At 42.4% G+C, this 23461-nt stretch overlaps 5 protein-coding genes across 6 annotated transcripts; 4 read left to right on the forward strand and 1 right to left on the reverse strand.

The window, feature by feature from the left end:
• Positions 1–18: 18 nt before the first annotated feature.
• On the forward strand, positions 19–18068 carry RB195_010992 (uncharacterized protein; the record flags this gene model as incomplete). The annotated part of the gene is made up of 6 exons (XM_064192228.1): positions 19–176; positions 350–520; positions 3480–3537; positions 8504–8590; positions 16757–16905; positions 17054–17087. 6 exons carry the CDS (start codon positions 19–21, stop codon positions 17085–17087), a joined length of 657 nt encoding a protein of 218 aa, XP_064049811.1.
• Positions 17375–17932, reverse strand: RB195_010993 (uncharacterized protein; the record flags this gene model as incomplete). Its single annotated transcript, XM_064192229.1, has 1 exon — positions 17375–17932. The coding sequence occupies one exon, from the start codon at positions 17930–17932 to the stop codon at positions 17375–17377; it is 558 nt and encodes a 185-aa protein (XP_064049812.1).
• Positions 18069–19199: 1131 nt separating the features above from the next.
• Positions 19200–19610, forward strand: RB195_010994 (uncharacterized protein; the record flags this gene model as incomplete). Its single annotated transcript, XM_064192230.1, has 1 exon — positions 19200–19610. One exon carries the CDS (start codon positions 19200–19202, stop codon positions 19608–19610), a length of 411 nt encoding a protein of 136 aa, XP_064049813.1.
• A 178-nt stretch (positions 19611–19788) lies between these two features.
• RB195_010995 (uncharacterized protein) lies at positions 19789–20463 on the forward strand (the record flags this gene model as incomplete). Its single annotated transcript, XM_064192231.1, has 1 exon — positions 19789–20463. One exon carries the CDS (start codon positions 19789–19791, stop codon positions 20461–20463), a length of 675 nt encoding a protein of 224 aa, XP_064049814.1.
• A 65-nt stretch (positions 20464–20528) lies between these two features.
• On the forward strand, positions 20529–23052 carry RB195_010996 (uncharacterized protein; the record flags this gene model as incomplete). 2 transcript variants are annotated; one of them, XM_064192232.1, is made up of 2 exons in its annotated part: positions 20529–21148; positions 22551–23052. In XM_064192232.1, the coding sequence occupies 2 exons, from the start codon at positions 20529–20531 to the stop codon at positions 23050–23052; spliced, it is 1122 nt and encodes a 373-aa protein (XP_064049815.1). The 2 variants fall into 2 exon arrangements, with proteins under 2 accessions (XP_064049815.1, XP_064049816.1); XM_064192233.1 differs by lacking the exon at positions 22551–23052 and having other exon boundaries at positions 20529–21224.
• Between the last annotated feature and the right edge of the window lie 409 nt (positions 23053–23461).

A 23461-nucleotide genomic window follows, 5' to 3' on the forward strand; every position in this document is an offset into this window, starting at 1 on the left:
CTCATCGGGTTTCGGCTTATGCGTTTTGATGAAGCTATAGAACATCGGTTTGTCAAGCTTGAGGCGGCTTACAAATCGTTCATCAAGACCTCTGATGCCTCTGACAGTGGCAGTGCCGCTGTTGTTATTGTTGTTGCAGCATTGCTCAAGCGCAATTACAAGATGATGTCATCTTGGTAAATATTCCAAATATAAACATCAAAAGCCAGCTTATTAGGAGCAGATTGTACGAGAGATACTGCATCTGCGAAAGACGTGTTATTTGTCCTTGCGGAGAAATAAGCGACTGCACACAAATGGGGGTAATATATGAGATTTCGCGCTTGATGTACAATGCAACTTACATTAGGAAGGTCGGTAGGAGTGTTGGAGTGAGGATTAATGAACATATGGCAGGAAAACGACGAAAAAGCTTGATAACACCACTAGGAAGACATAGACATGAGGCCCACAATGGAAACGATTGTGACGTGAAATGCGTTATACTAGTTCATGAAACAGAAATATCGGCAAGGAAGACGTTGGAGGCATTTGGATTCTTGAAAGAAACGCTTCAATGAATAATAGGAATGAATGCTTGTCGATAACGAATGAGTTCTTGCCACTTGTACCGCTCTGTGACCCATGACTGCCTGATATTCTGTGTGTAGATCAAATCATCTATATCGCCGCTGGTGATCTACACGCAGCAATACTGATTCACTGGTACACTGAGTGACAAAGTGCGTGCTACCAGCCCCTCTACATCCGGTGGAACAACACGTGAGACTATTTTCAATGTAGATGGGTTCTATTTTCACTACCTTCAACGATTATCGGAACACTGACCCAGGGTAGTGTGGCACTTGACGGGATAAACATAGCATTGTTCCAATCATCCCCCATCTCGGTCTCTGAAGACGGCAAAAAAGCCGACACCTCGTTAAAGAGTTCCATCTAGAAAACGTCGCTAGCGCACTATTACAAATTATGGACGGAATATGTCGAAGTTTCAAGACAAAAGAGCGTTTGAACTACTACGTGAAGAAGCGGAATTGCTTTCGTTGTTACCAACGCTTTACCTCCCCCTAGAGGATGTCGGTATCGATAAAAAGACTTTGTAGTTTTTATATGTGTCAGTACTACAATATAAGATTTACATTTTACTCAACATATATATTCGCTCAACACTACTACAAAGAGAAAACATTATTTAAAGTATTAGAAGAAGCTTTGCTCTTCTTTTCATGTCATACTAACATAGAATAATTCTGATATGGAAATCTTCACCATACTGATAACGAAGTTTTACATGAGACTAAGTAAGTCTTTACTTACTATTTCAGCAGCTCTGTGAATGTTTGTGTCTCATTTTTCAAAGTGAAGCAATGTTCACTAAGGCGTAGCATTGCGCGTGCAGCTGCCACAGCAAGAGACAACTTTCTACTTTTCGGCTAACTCTTTCTATTTTTTTTTGGTGCATGAGACCAATTGAGAACACAGACTGACGCCGACGACGCTGCCGCTGACGAGCTGCTGACGCATCAACCTAGACCATTATTAGAGCTGTTTTGTTTCTATTTTGAAGCCGCGAGACGTGCCTCATGGCGTCGTAATGTTGATGATGTCATATCAAATTTATGCATTTGATTCGTCTCTGAGCAAGTGCACCATGTAGAAGTTGACTCCCACTCCCTGTCTGAAGTAATTCTTGTGAAAATCAGGCACAAAATAAGCCTACTGTTATATGGGAGGATAGAAAATAGTGATTGATAGTAGTTGACGGAGCATCACATTACTGAAGTACAGCATTACAATACTCTACAATACTCATCTCATCTGTAATTCACTTGCTGTGTTTACATAATGAATCTTCGAGTATTACATCACCATCGTTCCAACAATTATACAAGTTGATGAAGATTATGTTTCATTTTTGCTCATTTTTTGTTCCATCTATTCATTTACATTTCTTTTCTATTTCCCAGCATGTCTGATTTAGGTTGGTAACATGCCCTCTTCAGAAATTGGAAACACACGCGCAAACGACTGCTCGAATGGTAGCCTACAGTCAGCGTGATCTGGCATAGCACCTTATACCTTGACCAGTTTGATGATCCCGTTCACGTCATTTTATCTTGGCGTTAGTAATAGTGTTATTTTATTTTCTAATAATTGTTGGGTCGAAACAGCGGTAAAATCTGTACTTTGAAGTGTTTCCTTTGAACTGTGGATGTATCGAAAGACTATGGGCCCAAAATCGAGTTTGAACATTCTCCAAATGTAGAACTCACGCATTTGGGAGGAAGACTATGAAATTTTCCATCAGTGCTTAAATTTTTAAATAGAAATAGAAATAGCACTGTTAGAAAATACCTGTTTAATATTGCAGAAAATGCAATTATTTCTAATTTTTATTGAACAGTGAAGGCGAGAGAAGCGGGAATCACAAGAAGTCTGAAGATCTCTCGTGATTCTCGCTTCTCCCGCCGTTCATACTGGTGCTATATAATAGTGGCTTCTTCTGTCAGTGTGTTTGTGTATAACCAAATTCCGGAAAGCAGTAAGACAGGCACAACGGCATTAGATAGGTGTGGTTGCGCTCCAAAGCGTAAAATGGGTGACACGGTCCTACGGCTTTGGACTGGTACGCCGCAGTAGAGTAGTGCCGTGTAGCAACTTCAAGTGAAATTGTGAAGAAGCAAATGAGATTGAGAGAATGAATGAGTAAATGAGTTGTGAACCGTTTCTTGGCTGCGAAAAGGTTGAGTTGCGTTTCAATCCCAAGTACTCTCTGCATTCCATTCTTTCATGTTGTGCATGTTTCTTCATCAGATTGATGACGTTCTTTCCCGAAAAATTGAAAAAAACGCATGCAGACAAGTGAGTTAATAGTAGCTAACAGTTTATGCTATCTGAGGTGGGACCTTATCTTTATCAAAACGATGATGAGGTTCACTTCACCCAACTTCATGTTAGCACATCATTCTGTGCCAGTTCTTGGGGAAATGGGTAGAGAAACCCGTACTTCGACTAATGTTTCCAAATTGTAGCAATATCGAAGGAGTATAGGTGTAAAATCAACCTCTCTCAATATACTCCATAATCTTCAAACTGATTCTGTATAATTCATTACCGTAGAGATTAATGTGGATTGATCAACGCCAAGCACTTTGTGCTTGAAATTATCTTTGAAATACATATAAGCAGGCATTTGTACGTAGCAAAAGTTAAGCAGATAAAAGTGTGAAGAAGGACGATCATAAGAAAAGTTTTGTAAAGTGTCAAAGCAGTGATGAAGGAAGCTACCTGAGAACACTCAGTCAGCCCGAAACTAAAAATATCTATTTTGGACGTTACTGTAGCACCGAAATCGTTACTGGATAACAGAGATATGAATTCAAAAAGTAGTATATATCTGTATAATTATGTATAAAGTATCTGTATAGTTATCACAAAGTATAAATATAGATTGTACAGTGAGTTGACTCAGTTTTCAGATACTCGTTCTCGTCTGCGATGGATGAAGAGGATGAAGATGATATTGCTATAAAGCCGGTGCTGCAGTTTGTTAGACTTCATATCTTCCTTTTAGATAGTTCAAAACCTGTAACACTTTCCAAGCCTCTTACATGGTTTCACGTGATACATACATGCAATGTCTTCCTATACTCATAAGTCGTGTCAACACTCATAAGTCTTAGTACAACTTAGGTAGTGTTCTAAATTCTATCATACTGTTATTGAACTGTTGCAGGGATCTGTTATTGAGTCCGGCAAGACGTCTTATCTTGTGGTCAGACTCTTGGGAGAAGGAGGCTTTGGAGCAGTATATAAGTAGGTTCTCCAGGGATCGCATTGCTGACCAAGCAAAACGGTCCAAATTTAATTTTGTATTTCTGCAGCGCAATTGAGTGGTTTTTCCTGCATCTCGCTCTCGAAAAGAAGCAATTTATCATAAGCGATATTGTGCGAGAGCAACGCGTGCTTGAAAAACTGTCTTTTCCAATGTAATATCAAATTGCAAGAAAATTCCATTATTTGTTATGAGTTTGAAAAGTCCGAAAGTTTTTTTATGTTCGTGAAAGAAAGATTACATCCCAAGCTATGCTCCTATCTTATCACCTAGTGCCTGTACATTAACTGGAGGACAGCGCTCAGGTAACATGGTGTAGCGATCGTGTCCACGAAAAAAAATTGTAGTCCCGTATCCATTATCATTTGTCCACTTGGATAAGACTCAGGGCAGCGCCCCATTGGACAAATGGAATGAAGTGGATTATATTGATTTGAATTGGAAATGAAGGTGCATACTATCCAGTAAAACTCGTCAACGGTCAAATAAAGCAGCAAGAGCAAGGATAGAACGGTTAGAATTCCATCTCCCAAAAACAAACATATTCGATGGGGTCTTAGGTGCCAAGAGACTAAACTAAACACTGTTGAAGGAAGTGGAGGTCAAAAATACTAGGAACCGATAAAATCAATTATATTCATTTTGATGTCCGCAAGGGGCTTGAACATATGAATGGACTTTGTGCTGCAACACTAAAAGGACAAGAGGCTTTCTGATGCAAACTCACGTATAATCTTGCAGATGTAAGAGTGGTTATCGTCAAATTTTTTGCAACCCAAGAAAGGGCTGCGCACACTAGTCTGATTGCTACCTGGTTGCGGTGAGCCTGCTTGCACTAAACGCAGTTAGGCATCTGAATGTGCACTTTGGAAACGCACGAAGTGTGTAGCCTGCATAGCTGTGTGGCGGAAATTTTGCATGTATTGCGAAAAGATGCTGTCCTCCAGCACAGCGACCAAAGTCCACAGAATGAAAGATAAAATGCCTGGAGCATGGATATGGATATGGAGCAATTAGTTATCGATAATTAGCATGCAAGATTAGCGTGCTTTCAGCTCTTGCGTGTTGTTGTTAGAACTACTCAGATTCAGTCCCAGTTGCAATCATTACTCGTCATTAGACGTTGGTCATTAGACTGCAACTGGGACTGAATCTGAGTAGTTCTAACAACCTTAAATCATCATTTTAATCAGAAAACTCATTACTTCGAAGAATTTTGAATCAGCCTAATAAGAGAAATAAGTAGAGAGATGCTAAGATTATCGATAACTGGATACCCCAATTTGGCTGTTAACCCAAAGTCGTCCACAAACTCAAAAAATGGATGTTATAAGTTTTTGACCAGCTTCATCCGTTACCTATGCTCCTGTTGGCCATCGATTTGTTCGAGCAAGCACTAGTAATTCTTCCATTTGTCTCGATCGCGTCGCGCGCAAGTGTTGCTCTGTGGCATCTCTCCTCGCGAGAGACTCGAAGAGCGTCTTTGAAGGACTACGTAAAGAGGTCTTACCGTTGATGTCGCGTGGCATCTGGTCGCTTACGGCTCTTGTCCAACGCTTACGCTTACGGCTTATCTTTGGAGCGCACCACGTGAATGGCTCACCTAATTTTGCTTACCTTGGCATATGCGGCAGCGTCTCTGAACTTCGATCGGTGACGTAGGAGTGAACTTCGAATCCGTTCTTTTACTTGCGTAGGGTCTTCAGAGGTCAGATAATTCATCATGTTGATCTCCTGTACTAGATATGTATAGCTATAGCATTCGGATGTATTCGTTCTGCTGAGCGTGAATGGGCATCAGAAACTCATCCATTCCTCATAAACTTCGTTTTGTACAGGTTCTGTTGAAGAGCGAACCTTTTTCATCAAATTCTTCCAGCATCCGTTAAGCTTGACTAGTGCCTGATGTTATGAGAACGATGTCACCAGAGAAACGAAGATGGTGTGAATGCCTGCCGTTAACTTCCACACCCATGTTATCCCATTTCAATCCTCGCACTGCGTTTCCGAAAGTGGCACTGAATATTTTGGGTGAAATTGTGTCAATCTGGTAAACCCCTCTCTTCACATCGGTTATGAAATCATGGTAAAATGGAGAAATTTTGGTCGTAAAGTTGCTATACAACTCAAGAAGTATCTTTATGGAAGGAATTAGGGGGTCTTGGTTGTCCAAGGCCTTCATGACCACTTCCGTCTCAACTATATCAACTTCAAACTTATATCTGCAATCAAACTTATATCTGCTTTCATCGAATAGATGAAATTGAGACACAACGGCATCTTGTACTCCCTCAATACTTCTATGAAAAATGAAACCGTGCGTATTTGGTCAATCGTACTGAACCCTTTCTAAAGCCTGGCTGCTCGCGTGGCTGTCCTTCATCTACTCTTCTTTCTGTCCTGTTCAGGATTAGGATTAGGCGATATTTGCCGATGTCTTGTGGGTCTCCCTTCTTATACAACAGCACGGTCATGCTGGTTTTCTATTCCGCAGGAACCTTACATTCCAACAGATAACGAGTGAAGAGCCTCGCCAGTGTGTAGATGAGGACTGTTGGTAGGTCTTTAGATGTCCAGACTTGATTCTGTCGGGACCGGATGAAGTGCGATTCTTCACCGACATAATGGCATGTCGGACTTCAGAAGGGAGCCCCTCTAGAATAACATGTCCATCTTCCTTCAGCTGGTGAGGAGGCAAGTCGAAGTGGCTGCCGAAAAGATCTGAGTAGGAGCCGTGAATGAGTGAAGTTCCAACGGGCATAGCGAATGCTCTTTCCCGCGTCTGCAGCTTAAGCTAGCACTTCTGTTCTTCTCTCTTTGAGGTCTTCTTTTTATCTTTTGTCGGCTCTCAACAAAGCCTTGCGAGCTCTGACATGAGTCCTTGGCTATCTGCAGCTTGTGCAGCTCCACGGTGACGTATCACCTTTAGGGTTTCCATAGACAGGCGTCTTCGGTGATTTTGAAACTTTTCGCTTTCCTCGTACAGTCGTGAAGATGTTTTACAAGCCGTACATACTGGTCTACTACATACTGGTCGTCGATGTTGTCCATGACGGTATATTCCCAAAAACCGACAAACGAAGCGAAGAACTGCCATTCGATGATGATTCTGGAAGTTCGTTGAGTGAACTTGGCGGCTTTTTCTCCTCTCTGTGTGAAAAATAAATCTTTCTCGAAGAAGGGAATCGTTTGATTTCGAGATCCCTTTTCCAGGTCCATGCAGAAAGCTTCAACTTTTTCTTCTTCGTAGCTTGACGTTGGAGCGTAAGTGTGATTGTCAAAGCCTGCGTTGAACCACATCTTCTCATCCTTAACCGTTTGAGTTGAGTTTGAAAAAGTTAGGGAAATAAGTTGTTTGAAAAAGTCGATGTTTATTTCTATATTTGTGTTGAAGATGACACTAACTCCACCAACTCCTCTACTGTCGCATGTTCCTAAGAACAGTTCCCCTCCAGTGTCATACACGGCGATCAGTGGCGCTTCGTCTCGGTCAGTCCGATGGCATCGCACTTAATCTTCCTGGCTTGCATCAGCAGATCTTCGACGGCCGCTTCCGATGCAAGAGTACGGCGTCAAAGGTACAGATTGTCATCCTAGTTCTTTTCAGTTTCGGTAGCTTAGATGACTCCTGTAACCCCGTCCTTCCTAGCGCTACCGTACCAAGCTTTCCTCCGAAATCAGGAGACTCTTTTCCACTGCTGTATTTTGCTTAAGAATTTAAAACCCATGAACAGGTTGTAGTCTAGTCCCATGAGTTTTGAGTAAAATTAGATGGGTGGAACACGTGATTCGTTTTAACAACAATGGTTGCGCTAGAGTTGTGAGCTACCGGATACCAGGCGATAGTGCACGCTTCGCAGGAAGACCGCCGACCCGATGGTCAGATCTTTTCACGAGATCATTCAAGGAAAAATATGAATCTTCACTCGCGAGATGAGGAGCCACCGGGCATTTCTTGCGCGCGTGGAAGTATTACTGGTCCTCGCTCGAGCAGATCGACGAACAACGGATACACAGGTGATACATGTGATGCGTAGAACCTGAATCAACCTGAATCTGACAGACAGCGGTTTAGTACTAATAAACAGTGACATTCTCTTTAAGGGTCCGAGACCAGAAAGATAACTTGAAAGAATACGCCTTAAAGGTTGAAAAAAAGCTGCGCACTCGTCGTCATTCTAAGCTAAAGATGGAGGTCAGTTCGATTACGGAATATCAGTTTATCCTTATTCTTGTTGTTTCATATACCAATTTTTAGATTGCGATCCTAAAACTCGTGTCGTCTGAGAGAGCACAGTCCCATTTTACAAAGATTATTGACCGCGGAAAGAAGGAGACATACTTCTTTCTTGTCATGGAACTTGTAGGAAAAAGCCTAGCTCATTTGAAGAATTCAAGGCCACTACGGGTTTATAGTTGAACAACATCTTTGGTATTGCTATACAAAACATACTATTATATTCAAACCATTCTTATTCAGGTGTTTTCTATGTCCACTGGTTTGGGAGCTGGTATTCAGTGTTTAGAGGCATGTGAAGACTTACACAAATATGGATTCATACACCGCGATTTGAAACCCGCTAATTATGCTTGCGGTTTAGGTGAAAAGAGAAGAATTGTAAGTTGTAAACGTTAATTTGTGAATATATAGAACAATGTGTTGTTAAGGTGTACATCCTTGACTTCGGAATATCAAGAAAAATCCTAAACTCAAAAGGTGAACTAAAAGCTCCACGACAGTCAGTCAGATTCAAGGTAGGTATAAGCGTTCTTAGGATTCATCAGGTGTGCAGAATATGAAAAAAGGATTTTTTAATACATAAAGAGTGAGGAAACAGTCAAGAATGGTTACAAGAAGTGCAATAAAAATGAACTTCACGTAATTACGCAGACGGCTGCGCTCGCTCGAAGTGGCGCGATTGGAGACATGCTCCATGCGCATTTAAATGTTTTGCTGATTGATCTGGTGTGTAATTCGACTCTAAAATTATCTTTATTGAACCCGTCATTAACTTTTAGAAAATAAAATCTATGAGTGAGATTTTGGGAAAAATAAGGATTTTAAAAAGGAGAGTTAAACTTTGCTGCTGCTCTTCATCCCTTTTCTACTTCTACTTCTTGGGTCGTGTTCGCTTGAGCACAGAATAATGCTGTTGAAAAGTAGAAATTAGAAGTAACAATAGCATAAATAAATGGAGAATAGAAATGATAAGTCTTTGGTTGTTGTATTTCAGTGAATGTGATGCAAAAATTAACGCTTCGCTTCCTCCGGTTCTACTATTTCAACCCGCTAAATTCCACCCGATTTTTGACCATCCTTACAGGGAACCATTCGCTTCGCTTCAATAGCTTGTCACATGAACATCGAAATGGGTCCTAAGGACGATTGTGAATCCTGGTTTTACCTTCTTTTGGATCTTATACTACCAAGAGGTAGGAACATTTTATAAGCTCCCGAGTATTCTTCAAGTCAAATAGAGTCAATTGTGGTAAAGAAGGTTTATTCTACGATATCTCGTACGTTATCTCGTAAGTTAACCCTTGCCACAAAAATGTCGCTGAATCAAATCTAAAGAGTGCGGTTGACCAAAAGAATTATGATATCTTGTAAAGGGAACACAGAAGATTGGAGGAACAGTTGTTTCCAGTAAATACCAACACCTTTCAACTTTGGCAACCGTTCATGCTAGCATAGTTTTAGAAATGCAACAAATATAGTCGGTCAAATCGACATGAATCACTGTGCAGTTGCGTCAGCGGAAATCAGGGGTTGGAATCGATGTGGAGCCATCGTGAACTGCTGCAATGGGTGGTGCTATCGACGCCGCTTCGAGCGCACCCGTCTACGCAACTGCCCCGTTTTTCAATTCGTTTTGACCCTACCCTGCGTCTTAAAGGCATCACCCCACGAATTTGGCATGGAATGGATTTTAGTTGAAGTACACCTATCTCGGGTCGTAGATTATGAATACAGATGTGGTTCCGCTCATCTCTCCTTATATCACTGTAAACAGACGGCTTCGGAATACGGTTCATTACAATGTACTCTATTTCAACGCGCCACCCTTGTCCCGCTACCCCGCCTGCGATTCGTTGAAAATCCATTCGGACGCCTCGATAGGCAATTCATTTCTTTCGACGAATCGCAAGCGGAGCAGTGCTCAACGATGGCGCGTTGCAATAGAGGACGTCGTAAGAAACCGCATTCCGAAGCCATGTGTTTATAGTGATGCAGGAAGAGATGAGCGGAGCCACCCGTGTATACATAATCTACGATATAGGTATACTCCAAAAATCCATACCACGCCAGATTCGTGGGATGATGCTTTTGAATTTCTCACTTGTCTTTGATTGCCTCCGGTTTCACTCACAGCTAAGCATACCCAATGCACTTGCAGTGCTCGTTAAAAAAAGCACGCATCATATATTAGACCAGTCTGAAGTCCGGCTTTAGCCGGACGTTCAGAGTTTCTGTGGTGTTCGCTTCGCTCCCCTTCACTGATCAATGGAAATTGATAGTAGTTTATTTATTCTCTTTCTCTCTGCAATTCTCTGAAATTATATTCCCGTTGTTCTAACAATGCTTTCTTCCTCTTTTCCTCTTTTTTATTATAAATAAAGGCGGAAGGTTTCATAGTTTCTTTCTAAACGCGTCAGCTTTAGAAATAAACCATGAAACCAAACGTTTCTACACTTGGAGAATATTCAAACTTTAGCTTCAAACACGCCTTCGTTCCCAACACAGTGTAGACACGATTTGAAAGCACTACTCAAAGTATGGGTCTTCCCTTGTTTCTCCCTAACAGTTATCGCAGAATAATGTTTCAATGTGAAACGACGTGGACGACATCATCTTACTGATAAAGATATCGTTCCACACATAAACAGCGTGCTACTATTTAAGCAGCGGTTTGCACGCGTGTTTCCACTTTCTGAGGAACGGAGGAGTCGTAGAGGTGGAAAGCAACGCGGAAGGTGGATACAACTACGAGACGTTTGCAACGTCCTATTTACCTTTTTCGACATGCACACGAAGTTATTGCGCGATACTTCTACACCATGACACAGGAATTCGAACCCGTGGGACCCACCTTACCACATTTTATGGTTTTACGACGCTGGCGCACCAACTCGACGCTCTGGGATCCATCACACCCCATTTTATAGCTATTTGGCGCCGGCGCAACAACTCGACGCCGGTGGATCCGTCGCACCCAATTTTATGGATATCTGGCGCCGGGGCACCAACCCGACCTGATTTTCTACTTAACTAGCCATCGTCGTCGTCATTTTCATTATGCTGGAAACCTTTTAAGACGTTTGTAGACGTTCTTTGAGCTCTTCTCAACTTTTACTTTTCCAAAACAAACGTATTGTGAAAAACGTGCGTCAAACTTCCAATCAAAATTTGTTAATCGAACTGGAAAAGCGAGTAAGGACAAATAATCTGCTGATAACTATGATTACTACTGTCAGTACTTCTATATCTTTCTATACTAGCAAAAAGGTTCCCGGTCGTATTTACAGGAACAGTCATAAAATGTCCAGTCATTATAAATGTACTTAAAAGGTCAACTGAGCTGCATGGATTTCTGTCGATTTTTAACTGATTAATTACATTCAAATTGATGCAAAATATCCCTTCGAAAATTGCGAACAACTGGGAGACTAATGTTTTGCAGCCACTTTGTGAATTACTGCTAGAATTGGACGTAGCATGAACGTCATGAGAATCATATGCTTAACTGAGAGTTTGCGCAGTATTTAGGGCTTGCGCGTTGTTGATCACTTGTGGTTCAGAAGTCGTTAGAGGAGACCTCTGCATAAAACGTGTCGTGGAGGAGTGACTCTGGGTGACTCCCGGATGAAGTCGTCATCGCGATTTCTTCACAAGACGTGGCACGCTCCTCTAAGCTCCTTTCTTGTTTTTTATACTTCTTTTCTGCATTCTTTTTTTTTCTTCTTTTTCGTATTATAGACTGTGAGCAGGATTACTTTAAGAAGTCCTGTGCGACTAGTTCTGGTGTTTTCTCTGCTTCTGGAGCAACGCCTAAGTTTGCAAGGACTTAATTTCTGTCCCATTTCTTATGTAGTTGAGCATGATTAGCATCCATCATGGTCGTAATACTAAGAGATCCTTTTTGTTAGTTTATTAGTTCTCTATAATGTCAGCAACTTCACTCTCTGGATGCTGGATTTCCATCTACCTTCCTTCTGTAATTGTGCAAAGTTAGCATTTTTTAAAGACGGACGTTTTGATTTTGCTACGTTCACCAATTCAAAAATGGCAATCCTGGGCAGTTACTTGAAGAAACGGAGAAGCTCAATTCCTACAAATTATAATCTCAAAAACGCTACAACAGCAAAGCAAACGGTGGAAGTAAAAGGAGTTTGCTAAAACCATTTAGTATCATACTCTGGCTTATCAATCCGCTTGAGATGCGGCAACGCGTTTGACTGCATTTCGGAGGTGCTGAGTTGGCCTATATAGTGATTTGCAGAGGGCAGCCGACCTATCAAGTCAGTTCTTATCCTCCCAGACCAGCGTGGTGCCAATTTATCGACCCCGGTGGGAAGAAAGGCTTGGTTGGCACTAAGACGATTTCAAACCATCGATCGTGCAGTCATAGTCGTTCCTCATAGCAACTGCGCTTCAACCGCTCTTAGTACTATACGAAGGAAAAGTGAAAAACTATGAGAAATAGGGAGGAGGTCTCGGGAGACGTACCGGTTCATGAATATGAAGTTTCCTTGATACAATCCGTTTTGCGCCATCCGTAACTTAGTGTTAAATGGGCAGAGCGATGAGATATAAAGAATTCATTAGATTTACGCAACGGACATCGTTCATTTCATTTCACATTTTGGATTTGCAATTGCTTATCAGCGAAAAGAGTTGTTAGTATAAAAGACTGGAGCAAGTGGAATGCAAATGAAATCAGACTAAAAGCCAAATTGTCATCCTTTTTCGCAAAAAGGTTTCAAGATCTTGAAATATAGAACTGAATTTTCAGGTCTTCTGTGGAGATCAGTCTACGATAGGGATGCTGTAATGCGTATAAAAAAGGATATGAGAGGAGAAAAAAAGGTAGGTGAATATTTTTTTGTTTGGATGTTGCGTGTTGCTGAATAAGCTGTGCATATTTTATGCTAAAGATCTTGAAACAAATGCCTAAACCTTATTAACTACTTCTATTGAGAAAAAAAGTGACCCAAAGCGGAAACATGGATCAGAGAGAAAAAGATTTGTTATAAGAGTTTTTGAAGGGAAGTGCTTGCTCTTTGTGATCTAGCAGAAATTCTGTTCTAAAGTTCACCAGAAACGAAGATTTGAAGATCATCGTAAAGAAAGACAGAAGTATCTATCAGTGTAGTCAACATCAATCAGCTAATCAGATTGGAGCACGGAACATTGATTAATATGTGCACGCTGTTACGCCATGTGGCGCAACAAAGACGGAAAAGGAACAGCTAATTATGATCGAGATGTGACTAAACGCGGCCATCTTACTCAAAATCCTACGAATTTCTGAAAAAAAATGAAGAAATAATGATAAAAGGAAAGGTGAATGTACGAGTGGGAAGAACTTCGTGTGCAAAGGCCTGATCGTAGTTCGAAAGCAGAAATATCTAAGAAGAACTGAAAACATTTCAGTCTTTCTGTCATGTGCATGTTTAATTTATATTTCAGGATGCTGCCTTCATTGGAACTAAATGTAAAGAGGAACTTTGCAAAATAATGGAATATATAGACAGTTTGCAGTATCAAGATCGTGTAGACTACGGCTACATTTACAGATTGGTGGAAATGGTATTTCTGCTTGTTTGTATTGTGACATTCTTTGTTGTTTTTATTTTTGAGTGTTACACAAATGCAATAATCAAGATTTCCCTTTGAGTGTAAAGGCAACATATCACGAATTTGATGTGGTATGGATTTCCGAGGGCCAAGAACTAAAACTCTCTCCTTGCATCAATGTAAACGGTTGGGTTCGGAATGCAGTTCCTTATGACGTCCACTATTGCAGTGCGCCACCATTACGCTGCGCCCCCGCCTGCGATTCGTCGAAAATCCATTCGGACGCCCCGATGAGCCATTCATTTCATTCGACGTATCGCAGGCGAGCAGAGCCACAGGGGTGGCGCGTTGCAACAGAGGACGTCGTTAGGAACCGCATTCCGAATCCGTCTGTTTACACTTATGCAGAGAGAGATGAGCGAGATCCCACTCGTTTTTGCAATGCCCCGGTATGTTCTTTAACCCTCAGAAACCCTTGCCACGTCAGATTCGTGATATGCTGCCTTTAAGCTCTTATCGGAATATAGAAATTCTTCTCCTGATGTAATTGAAGCTCAAAGCAGAACACTAAGTAATCCCCAGCATTCTTCAGTTTAGAAAAGTCATTAGTTATGCGAGGGTGAAACACATTGACTCTAATATTTTATTCTGGAGCTATTGATGAGATGCAAAAAAATTACACATGTTTGTTTTGTTTAAGTGGCGGATGTTACTGTCTAAAATGGTTATTCGTGCCTTCGCTGCCGCGGTGAGTTGTCCTTGAACATACCTGAACAAATCTTGCAAGATCATCGGTTAGAGTTTGCAGAAAATCTGTTCCTCTGTCGTTGCCTGCTGGTTTTTCTTTCGCTTTACTTTTTCGTCTCTATCGTCCAGAACTTTCTTTCACGAGCAGGAGGCCTTTGCCAGGTTGAGGCTGGGAGCATTCTTAAGCTGACTTGGAAAAGTCGATCAAACGATGTTCTCATATTGCCACCAAAGAATTGAAGACGGTTTTCTGAAGCTACTCCACAAGGCCTTGCAGATAAATATTTCCCATGTCTCTCCGTTGGTATACCTGCGGCAATTTTTTGGTAAAGGTCTTTGTTATGGTACACCGTTGATCAAAGATAACCCAACAGTTGTCCAAGCATCTTTCGCTCTATAGTCGATCTTCTTTATCACTGTTGACGGTCCTGCCCACGTTTTGGATCCGTATATCATAATAAGGCTGACTGCGGAAACTCGCGGCTTGACTTCAATGCGGATGCATTTGGTCAAAAAGTTGAATACCGAGTTAGTTTTAGCACATTTTTGTTGAATATCCCTCTTGTAGATGTTATCATTCTCGAACATACAGCTCGAAAATTATCAACGAATTCAGTAACTTCTTGAGACTGTCAAGAGAATCAGGATGTATCCATCCTGATTCTCTTGACAGTCTCAAGAAGATCCACATCTGCCCGTAGTGAATTATTGTAGTCTGTGCATTGCAGATCATTTGAATGCAAAGTTGACAAGATTTTGCATTTCAGCGCTGCTCGAAACGAATCTCACCACTTTGTTGGCGTACTCGGGATCGACTACAAGATGCGATAACTGTGCTAAACTGACATGAAAGAGACTGCTCAATTGTTCTTCGCATGATGCTGTCGCAATCTACATTCAACGTCAATCCATGAACGAGTTATTTTCATCATCTCATGGATCCCCGTCGGAGGACTTTCAGCATATCTGGGTTAATTCCATCGTTTCTGCTAAACTTTCCTGTCTTTATTTCTTGGATGCAGACTAGAATTCTTGCTCGGTCAGAGGATTCAACGTTAGTCGCGGTGTGCGTCAGTTATTAGATTTGGAAGAGCTCACTGAGAGACGGTTTGGCGATTCAGGAGGGTATTGAAATGTTCTCTCCAGATTCAGAGGGCTGTCTCACTGACAGCGACTCCTTCGGCAGCCTTGACTACAGGTGAGAACCAGGTGAATCATCGTGTTGCTATCCTGCTTTGATACAGTATAGCATTTTGTGATGTTCTTGTCCTTTCATACACTTTCAAATACCATCGCTTTTGACGTTCATTCGTTCTCACGAGATCTTTTCAGCTGCCGACGTCACTTCCTTCTCAGACACATCTTCTTGCTGAGATCACCAATAGCGAGGGCGACACATATGGAATTAGAAGATGTAGACTTACAAATACAGAACTATACATGTTGTCTCCGCAGTTGCAAAGACGAACTACTTCATCGGCGAAAAAAAAAAAAACGAGAGCGCTTTCTTAGCAGCGTCCTGAATAAATTTAGTAACGGAGTCGGCCTCATCCAGTCCGTTCTTGGTCCTTACTCCAATTTTCATGGATACCCTTTGAAAAAATTCCTTTCTACATTCCGCACCTTCAAACTTGTGATGTCGAGCTTCGCTTGATACCAAATTCTACGACTCTTTTCTGGATCCGCACCGCTTAACTGAGAAGAACGGGGGGTAGTCTGAGTTGAATGATCGGAAGTTCTAGATTTTCGGATAACCGGCAAAGAGATATTTGTGTGCAGACGTGATCGAGCTGTAGTTTAAAAGTTTGCTTCTGTTCTCTTGCTTGTTCTGCCCCCCTTTTGAAGGGGTTTATTCTTACCAAGTACGTTGAAGGCGTTGATGATTCCTCTTGAAATTGGAAGCAAATTGTCTAATCTCAAAGGAATACTAGACGATTCTCGCTTTCCAACATCATCGGGTTGTTTCGCATCTTTGTATTCGCGTCAAATTTGACTCGAAGACTTCCAATCCCCGCCTACTGACGTGATATCAAGGCATGCTTGTTGTAGTCTTCAGCAATTTCCGTACGTTCGTGAGGTGCTGTCAATTTAGAGCTCGAGTAATCGCCGATCCTACCTATCGATCCTATATCCTATCCTCGTACAAAGGCACATCATGACGACTTTAATCCGCATTTGTCCTCCAGGATGTTGTAGTCATTCCACACAGGCATAGCTTTGTTCAAATGCCCTATTTTCAAGGACAATTAAGCGTATTTGCAAGAATGTTCAATAAATCGGTTTTTTTTTTCGAAACAGCGTCATCACTTTTGGGACATTCCCTGTACTTCTTTTGAACTATTCACTAATTTTTCGTAAATGCTCATTTCAAACAGAGTGCAAGGTCAGAAGGAGGCGATGTCAACAATCCATACGACTGGGAACTTGGAGAAGACCCGACGCAATCAGAAACAGGGTACAATTTCACAGCTGCCTATGAAATGGCAAATCTATTCCGCACTTACAATTATTTCACTGACTATGGGTCAGGAAATTTCTAACAATATGCAGCTATCACAAGAGGATATCACTAGAATTCATTTTCCGGTTACGTTAGAGAATTGGCGGCATATCAATCATCCTCTTACCAAACTCTTCTCAACTGCCTTTTGTGATGATATTAGGCTGCACAGAAAAGTGTCACCATTTATCATTTGTGCTGCTTAATCTTTCTCACTCAGCTTACAATAGAAATTAATCAGTAACATAATCACAATTATTAATCACAACAGTGTCTAACCTAACGAGGAGGTCAGCGGGGGAACTGGAGAGACTGGAAATCAAAGAAGTCGCTGACTGCCCGTTCGGCTTCACCAAACTTGGTGAAGATTTTCTTAACTAGGAAAACCCTGAGGGCCCGGAATAAGTGGTAGTCTGAGGGGGCAAGGTCGGGAGAATAGGGGGGATAGGGCATCGTTGCTCTAACTTCTCCAGTTTTTCATCGTTCTCCTTTACTACATGGGGCCTGGCGTTATCGCACGCACGGAGGCGCACCGAAACTCGTCTCTGCCGTTTTTCTCGAACGGCGGATGCGAGCTTCTGGAGCTAACTAGCATATATGGTACCGGTGACGGTGTGGCCTTGTGGGAGCAGCTCATATAACAGTGTTCCCTTTGAATCCCAGAAGCAACAAAGGAGACACATATTGGGGTGAAGGTCCGATTTGGCTTGCTCGGGCCCAGGAGCCAACTCTCATTTCCAGTGATAAGTTCTTTGAGAAACTCCTTTTGATGCGGTCGAAAAAGGAGAGATTGATAAATGTATACCCGGGTAAACAGGGTGTTACTGTCAACGTGTGAGGGATCCATCGAGCCAGCACTTTTCTGTAGAGCCTGGAGGCGAATGACGAATGTTGAATGGCTACATCCGAGTCTCGTCGCAAGACTGCGGGTGTTGATCTCCGGATCCTCTTTGACAGCGGAGTCGTGTGGGCCAGCACTTTTCTGTAGAGCGGGGGCGTCCCGACCGGTGCTCGTCTTCGAAGTCGGTGCCTCCGCTTGCGAAGCGAGCATAGCACCACTTGACAGCCCTGATGGTAGTGTTGCCCTCGCCCAATCTGCTGTTGATGGTGCGGGCCACTGCCGTTGCTCCAATGTCGCCACGCCACTCACAGAAAATGAGAGCTCGAAATTGCTTTTGCGTAATTGACATCGTAATTAAAGTTAAAGTCTGTCCAACCTAATATTTTACTGCAGAAAACGTGATTTACTTTAAAAAAAGTTCTCTAAATTTGCAATTTGATCTCTATTTTTTCCTCTCAATAGAAGGGAGAAACACACTCAGCATCGAATGCCTCCGAGTAACCGCAGACTGCAAGACGCCTATCCCCATTTCCTTGCCTGAGACCCATCCTTTTTCACTGAACTATGCTCCAATCGAAGGAGTGGTCACAAGTAGTTTGCGCTCAGAGCAATTCCTTTCTCTCATCGTGTTCTCGGTCATTCTCATTCAGTTTGATTTTATGTAAACAACAAACAATGCTCACTTAACTATGAAAGTAAACATCTTATTGTGATTGAAATGCAAACATTTACTTTAGGGCTGCTAAAACGACGCGCGTGCATTTTTTCTTGAGAAATTATAGTTGAACAAAAAAGGAAAGTTGAGAGACGTTAATTCTTTGGTTTTGAGCCATGACACTATTACTAGATGATCTTTGTTCTGGTAAAGCAAACGAAGTGATAACTTTTGTGTCCGCACCTAACGCACGAGCAATGATTTACTCGAGATCACTTCTTGAAATTTCACTATTGTTTCTTCCTTTCGATGTGTGACAACGATGAGTGTCCTCTTAATTTTTCTCCACAATGATCTCAATGATAATAATATACAAACAATATATATTATTTACATATATAGTGCAATATCACGGATCTCCCTCACTAGAGGGATCACAACCGGTTAGTCGCGAGGCTACGTGGCGCGTCCCCGGGTGGCGGATAGGGGGCTAATCAGGACTGGCTCATGACATCCTTGTATCCCGCACGTCTGTCTTGCAATCCTGCAAAGCCTGCAATCAAGTGACTGGGAGGTGCAAGGGAGGCGGTTTGGAGTCGCCTCCAACAAATAAACTCCACATGTGCACTCCGGGAGAACGGAAGTTCTCCCAGAAACTTATGGGACTAGAGGCTTGCAACCTGCCCATGGGTTTTAAAAATTTACGCAAAAAACAGTAATAGAAAAGAGTCTCCTGATTCCGGAGGAAAGCCTGGTACGGTAGCGCCAGGTGGGACGGGGTTGCAGGAGTCATTTAGGCTACCGAAACGGAAAAGGACTAGGATGGCGATCTGTACTTATAACGCGCGTACGCTTGCATCGGAAGCGGTCATCGAAGATTTGATGATGCAAACCAAGAAGATCAAGTACGACGTCATCGGACTGACCGAGACGAGACGACGTCACCCTCTCAACGCCGTATATGAAACTGGAGAAGAACTGTTCTTAGGAACATGCGACAGTAGAGGTGTTGGTGGAGTTGGCGTCCTCGTCAACACGAGTATAGCAAAGAACATCGACTCTCAACTTACGACCCGAATCGGACGTCTGCGGATGAGAAGATGTGGTCCAACATCAGCTTTGACTATCTTCGTCGCTTACGCTCCAACATCAAGCTACGAAGAAGAAGTCGAAATTTCTATATGGACCTGGAGAAGTTCTACCGAGAAGATCATGCCTTCTAAAAGGTCATAATTGGCGATTTCAACGCTAAAGCTGGCCCAAGAAGAACGCCGGAGGAACTTCACATCGGGACCTGGCTGAAGCTGCAGAGGCGGGGAAAAGCATCCGCTATGGCCGTCGAGACTTCGCCAGTTGCAAGACGAGGACTCTCCGGAACCCAAAGGGAACAGCCGTTGCATCGAGAAGGGGGATGGAGAAAATCATCTACGACTTCTACTCTGATCTCTTCGACAGCCATGTCCACTTGCTTCCTCACCATCTGAGGGAAGATGGACAAGTCATTCCAGAGGTTCTCCCGTCCCGAATACGACATGCTATCATGTCGGTAAGAAATCGTCCCGACAGAATAAGACCAGAACACCTGAAGAGCCTTCCGTCAGTACTCATCAACACCCTGGCGAGGCTCTTTACACATTATCTGTCGGAATGGAAGGTTCCTAAACAGTGGAAGACCAGCAAGACCGTGTTGTTGTATAAAAAGGGAGATCCACATGACATCGGCAACTATCGTTCAATCTGCCTACTGTCCAAGCTCTTTACAAGAGTAATCCTTAATAGGATTGAAAAGGTCTTGGATGAAGGACAGCCATGCGAGCAAGCAGAGTTTCGAAAAGGATTCAGCACGATTGACCACATTCACACTGTTTCGAAACTCATCGAGGTATCACGAAAGTACAAGATGCCGCTCTGTCTCACCTTCATCGACTTAAAGAAGGCCTTTGACTCAGTTGAGACGGAAGCGGTCGTGGAAGCCTTGGACAACCAAGGCGTCCCTACTCAGCACATAAAGGTACTTCGAGAGCTGTACAGTAACTTCACGACCGAATCTCGCCAAATTTCTACAAGAACATCATCATTGACGTGAAGAGGGGGGTCCGACAGGGTAATACAATTTCACCCAAAATATTCACAGCCACCCTCGAGAACGCAATGCGAAAGTTGGAATGGGACGACATGGGAGTGAAGGTTGATGGTCGGCAGCTACACCATTTGCGCTTTGCTGATGATATCGTACTGATAACACCTAGGATCAGCCAAGGGGGGCGAATGCTGACCGAATTCGACGAAACATGTGGACGCATCGGTCTTCAGCTGAATCTACAAAGGACGATGTTCATGCGGAACGGCTGGGTCTCGGATGCCCCATTCACGCTCAACGGAACGAACATATCCGAATGCACCAGCTACGTTTATCTGGGTCGGGAACTGAACATGATGAATGACCTGACCCCCGAGCTGGGCAGGAGCAGACGAGCGGCTTGGGGAGCGTACAAGAGCATCGAGGATGTAGTGAAGAAGACCAGGAATACCCCGCTCCGTGCTCACCTCTTCAACACCACTGTACTTCCTGCTTTGACCTATGCTTCGGAAACCTGGGCATTTCGCAAGCAGGAAGAAAACGCGGTGAGCGTCATTGAACCCGCAATTGAGAGAGTGATGCTAGGAGTATCCCGTTTCACACAAGTGAGGGACGGGATTCGAAGTTCTCTCCTACGTCAGCGATCGAAGATTAGAGACGCCGCCACGTTTGCCAAGGAAAGTAAAATAAGGTGGGCTGGACACGTGATGCGCTTTAATGACAACCGTTGGACCAGAGCCGTGAGCGACTGGTCCCCGCGATATTAAGCGCACTACAGGAAGACCGCCGACTCGATGGTCAGATTTCTTCACGAAGTCCTTGAAAGAAAAATATGATGCTCTTCGTGTCCCACGCGAAAGGAGGAACCACTGGGCTACTCTGGCACGCGATCGGGACAAATGGAAGAATTACTGGCGCCCGCTCGACCAGTTCGAAGATCAACGGGAGTCAAGATGATCAAGGTGATAGTGCAATAGTACTCAAAACTGGGAATCAGTGTGCTTATAGAGAAACCAGTCTGAACGTACGGCTAAAGCCGGACTTCACACTTTCTATAGTGTTCGCTTCGTTTTCCTTCATTTATTAGTGAGAGTTAAGAGTAGTGGCATTTTCTGTAAAATACGGTTTGTGTTACTTTAACATTGCCTTCTTCTTTTTATAACAACTAGAGGCAAAAAATTTCATAGTTTCTTTTCTGAACGCATCAGTTCTACATTTGGCGTTTCAAACGTTAGCACTTTTGTGATTCCAATATAACAGAGACACAATTTACAAGCATTATTATCACAGATTGATGTTTTACCATAAAAGGACGTGTCCATCACCATTAAGCTGATAAAGATAAATGTTGTCAACTGTTGGCTACTATTTAAACAGCCGTTTGCATGCGTGTTCCTACTTTCTAAAGCAGCCAAGTTACTAACATGAGGCAAACGTGCCGGGAAATAAACAAGCGGAGTAGTCATAGAAGTGCAAGACAACACGGACAGTGGCTACGGTCACGAAACGATTCACAACGTCTCATTCACCTTAGGGTAATGCTTTCCATTTGTGTATATATTATAGTAGTATCGAAGCAGTGTTTGAAGCTAAACTTTGAATGTTCTCTAAATGTAGAAACGCCGCGTTTCGAAAGAAAATTATAACATGTTTTGCCTAATTCTACAAAAAAAAGGAGGGAAAAGCGTTGTTAGAAAAACACAATTCTAATTTTTCAGAAATACCATTACTATTAATTTTCATCGATCATAGAGTCCGGGCGAAGCGAATACCACAAGAAGTCTGAAGTCCTGCTCAAGCCAGGCGTTTGATATGATTCTCAATTTTCTTGCAGGGAAACAGTCTTTTGCTGGTTGTCTCGAGCAATTCACCTCTTTTTTAGTTGAGAAATCTCAACCCTACTAATAGGACTGTTGGAAGCGGAATTTATTATAATAATAATCGCTTTTGATTTTATGGAAAATCGTTATCACATATGTATTTAAGCTATGCAAAACGATAAGTTAATAATATGTGATTGCAAAAGTGAATATTGAAAACCTAAACATACCCAATTAAGGTACTGGAAGAACTTGACAGTGTTAACTTTTCAGATCATACCTCCTAGAAGATGCTGCGAAACATATTCTAAAGAAGAGAAAACGGAACATCCCGACTTTATTGAAAAACGATGCCAAAAATGTGGCAAGCAAATTACCAGAAATCGTGCTTGCTTCAAAAAACGTCCAAATTTTTGACGCAGAAGAGTTTACTGCTCGTGACGCAACTGATAGTCCATCGAAGGCTCCACTGAAGCAAGTTTTCAATAAGAGACAATCATTGATTAAACAAGAAGGAAATCCGCTGAGAAGCGCACACAGTGCTCACACAGCTTCCAAACTGAAACAACCAAAATCAGTATCTAGGTCCAAAGTACTTGTAAGAGATCTTAGGATGCAGGATAGCAAACAGAAAAGTCAGAGACCGAAGTCAAGAAGCACAATATCCTCATCTTCATCATCTTCAGTGAATAAACATAGGAGACGTTCTAGCAGAGCGCGACGAAGGAGAAGACGAAGGAAGGAAGAATCAAGCTCATCTGATTCTAGCAGCTAAATCGAAGACGATACCTATCAATGAATTAATACAAGCGATGTATCATGGTAACTATGCGATCATTAATGAATATTTAATTAATTTGTGTCAATTTCATCTATGCACGAAGAGAGAGATCTATCGTGTTCCCCTTGTGACATAAACTTCTCTTTGCGGATCGCTTCACTGGTGATTGGTAGTTGATGATGCTCCCAGATATTTAATGCAGAGAGCGGAGGCGAAGGATGTTAAGAAATAGCAACAGCACCGATTTTGTGAGAATTGAACGAGGTAGACAGGATCAGAAAAAAGTGTGCATCTCATACATACATATGTACATATGTACGAAAACAACACTGTGATTGTTGTAACATGAGATATTAATATAAAATATGAACGTGGCAGTTAAGAATTGCTCCTATTTGAAGAA

Source organism: Necator americanus, chromosome III (genome assembly GCF_031761385.1).
Source record: "Necator americanus strain Aroian chromosome III, whole genome shotgun sequence".
Classification (NCBI taxonomy): Eukaryota; Metazoa; Nematoda; class Chromadorea; order Rhabditida; family Ancylostomatidae; genus Necator; species Necator americanus.